The sequence below is a fragment of the Taudactylus pleione genome, unplaced genomic scaffold (assembly GCF_031769625.1).
Source record: "Taudactylus pleione unplaced genomic scaffold, aTauple2 ptg000456l, whole genome shotgun sequence".
Classification (NCBI taxonomy): domain Eukaryota; kingdom Metazoa; phylum Chordata; class Amphibia; order Anura; family Myobatrachidae; genus Taudactylus; species Taudactylus pleione.
In genome coordinates this window covers 1,748,188-1,759,485 of record NW_028284858.1, presented here as the reverse complement: position 1 = coordinate 1,759,485, position 11,298 = coordinate 1,748,188, and the positions used below count along the sequence as shown (strand labels likewise).

Sequence of the window (11,298 nt, the reverse complement as noted above, 5' to 3'; positions counted from 1 at the left end):
AGAAAATATTTCACAGAAATATGGCAGTGTGTATTGAAGAACATCTGCTCTGCACATTCAAGTAAAGGTTGGGAAATAAAGTTCACCCTCCTCTATTGTGATTTTTTTTTTTTGGTGTGCGTTATTCCACTTTAAATGAAATGCAGAACACAACGGTGTTGCTTAATACTAGACAGAGGGGGATTTTGCCTTAACGATCTATTTTATCCTTAATGGAAACTGTCGGCTGTCCAGCTACAAATCCATTTCAGATGATTTGTGAAGACAATACGGCACAGTTATTGGCCTATACATGCATGATTTATTTACTTTTTTAACTTTGTCCTTAAGGGATAAAAAATACAATAGGCATTTAAGGCAAACCCTAAATCTACTTCCAACATATCTACCATGACAGCACTAAAATGTAAGAAGAAATAATAGAGCAAAGCAAATTAAAAAACAAACATCTCAGTCTTGTAACGAGAAGTCAAATGGTTCAAATTCTCTTCGGAAAGCCTTGGCCTGATCCTCCTCTTCGTCTTGGCTCAGCTTACAGGCCTTCCAATCAGCTCTAGTTGGTATGTTCAAAATGGCTTCACTTGCCAACACCTCCCTGTATTTGAAAAACAATATGGAAAAACGTCAGACACCCAAAACAGACCTGACCATTGGGGCCTCAGTGTAAAAGATCTATAATTTGCACATTACCCCTTCTGTGGTTTAATTCTATATTCATAAATTATTTTTTTAAAAATGAAACGTTTTATTCAAAATATCATTGAAGAACCCCTTAGTAATCAGATATACAGTGCAATTAGGGCCACCTTATTAGGTATACCTTCCTACTGGGTAGGGCTCCCCTTTGCCCCCAGAAATGCCCAAATTCTGCATGGCAGGGCTTGTGCAAGGTGCTGGAGATTCTGGCCCGTGATGACATTTCAGCATCACGCAGTTGCAGGAGCTTCATGCTGTGAATTCATTCACATTTGAACAGTGTTTCATAGGTATAAACAATAAATGTATTTGCACTCCCTGCATTGTTCCAAATGCCAATTCACTTATTTTTTATTTTTTTTTGCTTTGCCCCCAATTTAGAATGAGCCCCTTTGGGTCATCACTGCTAAAGCTCTCAGACACGTTACTGCAACAGCAGCTTTCCAGTTAGTCTTATTTATCAGTTACAAAAAAATAAGTTACAAAAATATAAATAATTTAAAATAAAATCCTACCTTCCAAACTGCAACGGGAAGTTTTTCTTAATCCTATGAAAGAGTTTTTCCCCGGTATCTAATTCAACATAAAAATATGGTGTCCCAGGCTGTACAATCTGTAAAAAAAAACGAAATATATATAACAAATTTTCACGTCTTCTGTAAATATTAAATGTCTGCATTAACTGTTTAAGGTGCGAGTTACACAGCCAAGCATCACCACCGGTCTTTGAATACGGATCGAGGAAAGTCAAAATGCATACTAGCAGTTGTGTCTCAGATCAGGGTAATAAAATTAATCCCTACATATCTAGCAATTGAGTCCCTACCATATACACAGCGGAGGCTGATATTTTGTAAGACGAGTCAATATTCGGCCTAATCATTTATTGTGAACCAAGGACATCAGTGAAGCACCAGACAGCGTCTTTCATGCCTCTGTGCGGTCATTTGTTTTTGGTTAAGGGTTAAGCTGTACGACCATAAATACTGGGTCGGAACACAATATGGCTCTGTCTTTTGGTGATGTGTCCGCGTCAAATAAAATTGCAGCAGAGAACACAAAATAGAGACTAGAGTTGGTGAGTGTGGGAACGTACTTGTTTGATGTCTGTGTGCTGTGGGATCTCCAACAGTTCTATGTTCTGTTCCTGCGCTTGGATAATAAAGGACTCCTTAATATCTTCTGTGGTGCAGCAGTCTAATGGCAGAGGAACCACCTGGATGCAGCAACATAAGCCAATGTAATATACATGGTTAATTGATGATAAGAGACATATAAAATATATGTCTGCGGTTAAAGGGAAACTGGAAAGAAAACTAATCACGGCTGGTTACCAAACCAAAAAAACCTGTCTCTTATACACAGTGGAGAAATCATGGTACAAACTTATCTTCATGAGATCTGAAAACGTCACAAAAGGTACATAAATAATAAAGCCATCACTGGGACATGTTCATCCCTCAGAACAGGAAAGTCATCATGGGACAGGGTAACCTGTCTCTACAGACTTAAACTAATGAAATGTAATGACTGTGAGCTGACAACAGCCAGAGAGATCAATAGACTTTAAATGATCTCTTAGGAGGCTGGTTGCTCTTATTCTCTATGTGACATTATCAGGCTGACCCGCAATATAGACAGGAGAACCAACAGAGATAATGCCACAATTTCAGGATTTACACTGTAATGGTGCATACACACGGTCAGATTTTTCTTCAGATCTGAATGATAACGATTTAAAAAATCGTTCATATCTGAAGGAAAATCTGACATGTCTGAACGATGAGCGTTTCCGATGGTCAGATAACGATATCTGACATCTGATGTGTTTGCAGTCAGATTTGGACGATTCCATTCATTTTAATGCAGTCAAAAATCGTTCGTAGTTCAAATCGTTGGTCAAATCGTCCACCTGACACATCTGACCATGTGTATGCACCTTCACAGATCTATGGTGGAAATCGGTTTAAAGAACTATTCCAACCAAAACTGCTTAAAGCAACCCGCTGTGGGTAGAAGTATGCACCTTGCTCACTGTACGTAGGCAACAACTGGCCTGATAAAAATGAAATCTCAAAGGCTGGAGAATCCCACTTCCCATCCTTACTTGTAACTGCAGATGCTGACTCCTGTAATTCCTCTCAAACATCACATATCTCTTCCCCCTCGCCTTGTAGAACCTCTTCAGGGATGCTTTGTATTTGTCACATTCTTCGACTACCTCAGACGAGAGGTCCACCATGGCCTGGTAGTGCCCAATGGGTAGAATAAGAATGTGGTCGGGAGTCAGACCGCCTTTCGCAAGAGCTACATAGCACTAAAATAAATAAAAGTGGTAAGAACTTTGCTCCACCTCGCTCACCGTTACCGTACAATGTGACACGTACAGAGATCGCTGCCCCTAATATCCACGCACTTAGCCCAGAGTTTATCAGCCAATCGTTTAACTGGAAATACCATGGACAAGCAGGAGACTTACATTTAAATTTTTTTTATTATTTTAAAGCAAGAGCTAATGTACAACAAATCAGGTATCAAGAGGCAACATGACAAATGATTGGGAAGGGATAAATTATTGTCTCCCTGGTAGCAGCAGCAGATAGGGGTTAGCCATAGTAATAAAGACTGCCTTTCGGAGGCGTTACTACTGGGGTGCGTTGAGGACAAGCCATCTGCCGGAACCCTGGCATCGGAATCCCAAACGCCGAGACAACACAGGCTCCGAAATCCCGACAACTCAGGATGCAGACATCGGAATCCTGACGGACGACACCCCGATGGTAAGGACACAGCAGAAAGGAGAGTATCAATTGCTGGGGGGGTGTTGACTGGGACACTTAAGTTTAGGCGCCCCAGAGGGGAGTTAGCGTTAGACTCTGGGCAGGGGGGTGTTTAAGGTTAGGCTTCGGGCATGGGTGGTTTAGGTTCAGGCACCACCAGGGGGGGAGGGTTAGGCACTTAACGGGTGGGTTAGGGTGCGGGGTAGGGAGAGTTAGTATTAGGGTACAGGAAAGTTGGGGTTAGGGGGTAAATAGGACAGGGGAACATTACTTACCGTTCCAGTCAGGAATTGAATCATCTGGATGTCGCTGTCAGTGTACTGACAGCCAGCATCCCGTCCATTGGTATTTCATACCGATTTCTTACTACCATATATGGTTTCTACCATAGAAAACCAATTTGTTTTTAGACAAATGTATCAGATGCTGCAGCCAGTACTTTCAGTAATACGTTTTTTGCATATTCCAAGCATTCTGTACGCCTATAAATGTGCTTTACTATATAAACACTTATCAGTGTTTGTAAATTGTCTGATATCAATGTCTAGTCTTGCTTTCGTGTTTAGGAGTAAGACTAGACATTAATAAAACACTCTTTGCAGAGATTTGCACTCTTTCACTGTACAAAATGATGCAAGATATGGAAAAACACAGTACCAGAAGATAAATATTATTACCAACATGACAATAGAACACAAATGACATAGGAGAAAGCAGAACTGTGACATAGGGGGGAGATGTACTACAGCGAACTTATTTTCGGAATAGTTTACAGTGTAAAGTATTAACAGCGCTATACGTAATGCAATGTAGGTGTTTAGTTGCTTCTTAACGTCTAATACTTACATCTTCCCCAATGCTGACCACCAGGTGCTTCTCCACTTCAGGGCTTGCGAGACAGAACCAGCAAGGTCCCGTTGGCTGAGCTATTTGGCAGAAGAAAATGCTGGTTAATAAAACATGATCACCTACGTACTTCTTCCCTACATACGTTCTTGCACATGTGTCAGTGATGTCACCAGTTCCTAATTAAATGACAAATACAGGTTTTGACAAAATGGCTGCTGTCTCTGAAAAGGCGAACTGTATACTAGGAAAATGTTACAAAGCACTTCCGTATACTTATCAGGGAATCGTCAGAACTGAAGACACAACAGGATTAGTCAGTATACAAAGTGCTTGTTCTCATTTTCCTAATCCACCACCCAAGAAAGGACTCTGCTGGTAGCAGGTCAGCATGTTGGCGGGTAGGTTTGGGGATGTTCTATTTCATTAGAACGCAGAAGTCTTCGCTGCAGACCATTACATAAATAAGATAGTGTATCCACCAGTTAAAGTGCATAACAGGTGGCTGCTAACTCTACTCAGTGATAGTGCCAATATTGGGTTCCTTACATCAATAATTTACATAAACATGTCATTAACTAGCACTTAAAAACTTCTTGTAAGAGTGTGAGAGCAAGCTGTAGCTTTCCCGGCACCCCTATCTCTGATCAAAGCTATTCCACCTGGCATGCCTTTCACCCAAATAACCAGGAGCATGCTCCGTAATTGCCTGGTCTGCAAAGTACTCCTACTGGCTGCCAGTTTACATGGGTCCAATTATGCTAACAGGCAAGAGGCCATGTGCAGTCTTCCCCTACATCGCCCCCTGCTGGTAGAAGGGCTTGTGACATGATTTACACATGATTTGTAGCAGCACACAGGAGTAACACTCAGTCTAAGGCACCCTCTCCGGAATCACAACTAAGTGGCGAGCAAGGCTGGCAGTGACTGTGCTCTCAATAGGACGAGGCCACTATTTTCTACCTAGAAACTAAAGGGTCAACGCTTAAGCGCTTTACGTAATTGTTCAGCAATTGCTTGGCACATATAAGACAAAGCAACAGCGCCCCTAATGACCCAGTTATAGTAGCGCAGTTTTTTGCCAGCTAGAAACCTACATATTATTATTTATTTTATTTACAGTTTCTTATATAGCGCAGCATATTCCGTTGCGCTTTACAATTGTCAACATTGATAGAACAAAACCGGGTAATAACAGACAGATATATAGGTAGGAAGGCCCTGCTCGCAAGCTTACAATCTATAGGATATATTCTATTCAAACTAAGCCTCGTGTCAGTATAAATAAATCTATAATAATGTAATTCTAATCTGTGCTAGAAAACTGGCCGCTCAGATGTAACTAGTGGCAGCACCTTCCTGCACCAGATATTCGTTTCCACCATTTGCTTTGCAGGCAGCCTGCTATAAAAACTCATAGGAGACTCTTGGATACAAGCTCTTTAATTTGACAAACACTGCAGGGAAAAGCTCAGTCACTCACGGTGTTTCCTTGGCTGTTTTCCTTGGGCCCGCGCGCCGCCCCTCCCATCCGACTGACGTTTCTTTCCATGTTGTCTATTCAAGTCAAAGAAAAACTGCTGGGCAGGCTCTTCCTGGTGGGAGATTACAGAGAAAAGACTGTACTTTGCCATCATTTCAAAAATTATCAAGATTTAGAAGTTTGCGTGAAGACTGGTTAGGAGGAGAGTCTCATAAAGACGGATGCTTGCTGTGACATTTTATTGGCTAGCTCAGAATGGAAATCTGAACACAAAACAGACTATGCTGTAATCAAGCGGAGAGAACAGTCTGGGTTTTAGAAAGGGTTAACAAGTTACAGGTTATCAACACAGCGAATAATAAAAAGGACCAAGCAGATAAGCTAAATAGGTTATTACATGTGAAGCTCACAGCTGTCTCTCTCCTGGCTCTCCAGCCAACTGACTTTGTCCTAAGAAAACCCACCCTAAACAAAACCGCACGCATTACTGATTTTTGTAATGCTATGTCATTGCGAAACCAAATATATTTAAAAAAAAAACACACTACGAACAAGGACACAAGATGCTTAGTAAAAAGTTTCACCTACTCTGTGCCTGCCCTTTAATTAGCATATACTTTAAGTTGCTCTCTCAACGCTGCAATATCCCTCTGAAAGGCTGCCCCCCACTACTCTTGGCAACTATGACTGCTTAGCTGTCCACTGCCACTTCCCTGGGATCTGATTTGATCTATTACTTGGTTATAGTTACTGCATTGTCAATTGTTGGTAATGTTACAGCGCAGACTTTACTCAGCTTGGCTGTTCCAGGTCACTGAAAGGGAGGTTTCATCGCTCCAGATGTCCTGTGTGTATATATAACAGCAAGAGCCACACTAATAATGGAAGCAGAGCAAGTTATGGCTAACTCCTGTCCATAAACACCCCCTATACTCTGCTTCCTCAGCATTATTACAGCATCAACTGTAGGGCAGAGATTGAAGAGATCCCATATAGCAATGTTAGATGCCCATCACGTGCGAAAAGAATGAGGCTGGGGTTCCCTATTAACCATCTCCTGTGACTACAGAAGTCTTCACTATTCCAACACATAAGGAGGGGCACATGGTCTCCATATGCACCACAGCGATGATAGTCTAGACACAACAGACCACCTTGCACCCCCTTCCCCAAATGCCATTTAGCAGCGAAGAAAAAAAACATCAAAATGTTATTATACCAGGATACATTTAAATAATAGGTACCTTCCATCATAAATGATGGTGCATAATTCACATTATTTTATTCTTACTAGAATAACTTCTGCAGGAAATCACCTGATTAAACCACAGAAACACACTGTCGTCATCTGATAAATAACGGACTTCCCTTAGCAACAAGTGTAACCATGAAAACAATACGGACTGCAAACCTTGTTTCCACGATTACAGATTTTAAGGAAGCATCAGTAAACAGCCTATAAATGAGATCTAAAGAAATGGTTAACAATGGCGCTCTCACTGCAGGTCCACGCTTTAGGTCGTATCTGCCGAAAAAAAAAGGATATGTATAATCCTTCAGGACAAAGAAAGAAAACCAATAGGGCTACACAGTCTGAGAAGTACAAATAAAAATTGTATGGAAAAAAAAAAATATATATCTATTTGCTGTATATAAATGATAAACTTTCAATAACACATAATCATCACATAAAAACACCCGCACCGCTGCTCCCTTACAGGTGGAGGGCAGCGGCAGTAGCTCTTGAAGCTAGCACACGGTGCAAGCTCTTCATATGCAGCGCTTGAGGTGACAGCGGTTTTCAGTCCCCCCGCACATGACGCTAGAGACGACAGCAGTACCCGGAATCGGTATGAATTACCGCTGTACTCCTGGCCGGCAGTTCAAATCCCAACAGCGGCTGGCCAACAGAGGAGGAAATCCTGATCGTCCCTAGGTAAGTATAAACTAACCTATTTTTCTCCCTAACCCTCCTTTAGGGTGTCTAACCCTAACCCTCCCCCCCCCCCTGTGCCTAATCCTAATCCCCCCTCTAAGTGCCTAAACCTAACCCCCCCCTTCCCCGATGCCTAAACCTAAGTCCTCCGGGGGGGGGTGCCTAACCCTAAGTTCCCCCCGGGAGCCCTAAACCTAACCCCCCGCGGCTGTCCACTGCGGCACCCGCTCGATCGGGATGCCGGGCGCCAGTCTCCCAGCGTCTGTAAAATGACAGGCGTCTAGATTTAGACGCCTGTCATTCGTCCCTCGTCGGGATTAAATTGTCTGGAAGCCGGCGCTCGGCATTCTGTCCGCCGGCTTCCTAAACGTATATCCAGTACCCGTATACTTTGAAGCACAGGTTCTCAAACTCGATCCTCAGGACCCCAAACAGTGCATGTTTTCCAGGTCTCCTCACAGAATCGCAAGTAAAATAATTATCTCCACCTGTGATCTTAAAATGCGTGGGAAATAACGTTCTATTTCTGCTTTCAGACGATTTTACAGAGTGTGGACTATAACTGAGATTCTATATATTGGTTCTCAAGTATGCAGTGCAGACAAGCTTTCTATGAAGTCACTTGTTACTGTTACTGCTTAATGACCAATGTTTTCATGTAACTAGTATCGGTTATTAAACGTTTGTGTCATTTTTATATACCAAATACATCAGTCTTTTTCGTTTTCCATACAAATTTTTATTTTATTGGTTTCCTTATTTATAAATGAGATCTACTGCTATAAAAGCATGTTCTGCTCCAATGAAATTGTCCTAGTCAGCTACTCACAGTGGAAGTAGCCATTTTCTGACAAAGGTGTCGGGAATCGGTTGCGGGCGACACCTACGATACGGTGCATGTGCCGCATTTACGGTATCCCAGTGATCATGCATTTCTCTGCACAGCCCTATGGGGCTGCGTACAATAATATGCAATTTCAGGGCGATTTGGTGCGCCGTTGCGGACGTTCCAATGCCCCAATGTGAGCATCAACAGCAACTGAACCGACCGGAAAGGCTTGAAGGGCGATGTCAGTCTTTGTATAGGGATACACTGCATTCATCTCACAAAATTACTCCCTGCACTTATTGGAGTGGAGAAAAGTCAACTTTATAAACGTAAATAAGAATAATAAGACGGTGTAATGTTAGCGTTACTGCCTAACAGCACTGAAGTCGTGGGTTCGATTCCCACCACAGCCCTACCTGTGTGGAGTTTGTATATTCTCCCTGTGCTTGCGTGGGTTTCCTCCGGGTACTCCAGTTTCCTCCCACACTCCAAAAATATACAGGTAGGGTAATTGTCCCCCAACAAATTACCCCTAGTGTGTATGTGTGTGAGCATGTGATAGGGAATATAGATTGTAAGCTCCACTGGTGCAGGGACGGATGTGAATGGCCAAATATTCACTGTAAAGCGCTGTGTGATATGTGTGCGCTATATAAATAACTGATAATAACAATAATGACGATGGAGGGGGAGAAAGGGTGACGCAGGGATTGTAGCACATAAAACAGCAGAATGTTCCATCACACTTTACCACAGCGCTGCTCAGATACGATCCAGCTAATTGGCATATAGGCGATATCTAGAACCATTTTACATTACTTCATCCGTCATGTTCTACCTCATCCTCTGTGGCTTTAATCACTTGACTCTTCTTTCCATCCTTCCCAGATTTCTTGTATGGGTTCTCAGTGACATCTAGTGGCTGTTTTACAAGCTCTGCCGAATCCATCGAACGCAAGGGAACAATGGTGAATGCATAGATGTACTGCAAGGAGAAACAAAAGGGGTTCTAATGATATCAGGATCTATGCAAAAACACTGCCCTAATGGGGTATAAATAAATGTATACCAAGCAACAACAACACAAAGCGCTTCTGTTCAGCTGCACTGAATGGAGCCGGATGGACAGAGACCTCTAGGGGTGCCAGATGCTGCTGTTGCTTTGAACTATACAGCGAAGAGCGGTTTCCAGCTTCTGTTAATGAGGGGAAAGTACTTTGGGGTTCTGTTGCCCGGGTCACTTTCAGTTCTTCTTGTAGAAGTATTAGAGTGTTGGCTGTGCCATGCTTAGCATGCCATCACCGTATGTCTTACAATGGAAAGCACCCACGAGGGGTCATAACTGCAACTAGTGACTGCAAACATAACCTTCACTGAGGTGGGAGGCACAGGGTCCCTGATCACAGCCTGAATTTCTGGAGATGGTGATCTTAAAGAGAATTAGAAGTGGACATTTCCATCTGTCCTTTATGCACCAATACCCAGTGGGCATCAGGAAATAATGGTGAGATGATCACTGGGGAGGACAGTAGCAGAGTGCATCTCTGGGTTTAGAAACTACAAACAGGCTGTCTGCAGCTGTGCAATATGGACTGCGGACTATGGAGTGCTCTCCATCACTTGGGTGCAGGTGTAATTGCCAACTAGACCATCATGCATTGCGAGAAGCCTCCCGGCTACAGGCCTCACATTGGGAGAAGCCTCCCGGCTACAGGCCTCACATTGGGAGAAGCCTCCCGGCTACAGGCCTCACATTGGGAGAAGCCTCCCGGCTACAGGCCTCACATTGGGAGAAGCCTCCCGGCTACAGGCCTCACATTGGGAGAAGCCACCAACCCTCACTGGTGCCATTTATTTTCCAAATGATATCTTAGAGATGGAGTTAATGTGATAAAGCTTCTGCCATGAACTAGTAGGAAAACCCTATGAATATATCAGACACTACCTGCCAAATTCATGAGGGGAAGTTTAAAATGGAATATATTACCACAAGAAATCCCTATTACTCCTGAAGAGGACAGAACATAAATAATATATAATTTCACAATGGTACACTAAATAGAGTTTTTCCTGGTATAGCCCATTAATGTGGAATTTGGCATGACTGCTTTACGTTCAAGAACGGCACTAGCAATATAAGGATTAAGCGACCGAGGACTCATGGTTAGTAACCCTGTTCTGCAGGGGTCTTCAGTCCCCTATTCCCATAAATAGGGAGCAGCATACTGTAGGGACCAGATTATATGTAGCTCTTTATAGAAATCTGCTCTTTATTTCATTACATCCAAATAACATTTTCTTCTATTTAATTCAAAATGAAAAGTCTGTAAAGTTAAAAGGACACTCCGACATCTACCATGTTTGGTTTAAATCACCTTTTTCTTATTAGGATTGCCAACACTTGCCAGTGCTATGAACCGACTCACGTGCTGGGCAGCTTCCTGTAAGACCATATGATTTCTGCACAAAAAAAAAAAAAAATATTATATAATTTATTTATTTATATATATATATATATATATATATATATATATATATATATATATATATATATATATATATAATCTATATCTCTATCACATATTAATGGCTAGTACACTAAAAAGGTCATACATATTATATAACTATTACAGCATAATATGGTAATGTACTACGCTGGCATTACTTCCCAGTCCGGGATGTAGTTATAACACGGACAGTCGGGATGCCGGCTCCTAGAATGCCAGCA

General features: G+C 42.3%; 1 protein-coding gene across 1 annotated transcript in view; it reads right to left on the bottom strand.

Annotated features, from left to right (window-relative positions):
* Nucleotides 1-330: 330 nt before the first annotated feature.
* LOC148504782 (pre-mRNA splicing factor cwf19l1-like) overlaps nt 331-11,298 on the bottom strand; it is a 29,711-nt gene continuing 18,743 nt past the window's right edge. The window contains exons 7-14 of the mRNA XM_088448500.1: nt 10,946-11,030; nt 9,409-9,555; nt 5,806-5,917; nt 4,323-4,402; nt 2,804-3,013; nt 1,793-1,912; nt 1,212-1,309; nt 331-595 (exon numbers count right to left, since the gene is read on the bottom strand). Of these exons, the coding sequence (XP_088304626.1) occupies nt 451-595; nt 1,212-1,309; nt 1,793-1,912; nt 2,804-3,013; nt 4,323-4,402; nt 5,806-5,917; nt 9,409-9,555; nt 10,946-11,030 (997 nt within the window). The 3' untranslated portion in view covers nt 331-450. The remainder of the gene's footprint in view (nt 596-1,211; nt 1,310-1,792; nt 1,913-2,803; nt 3,014-4,322; nt 4,403-5,805; nt 5,918-9,408; nt 9,556-10,945; nt 11,031-11,298) is intronic.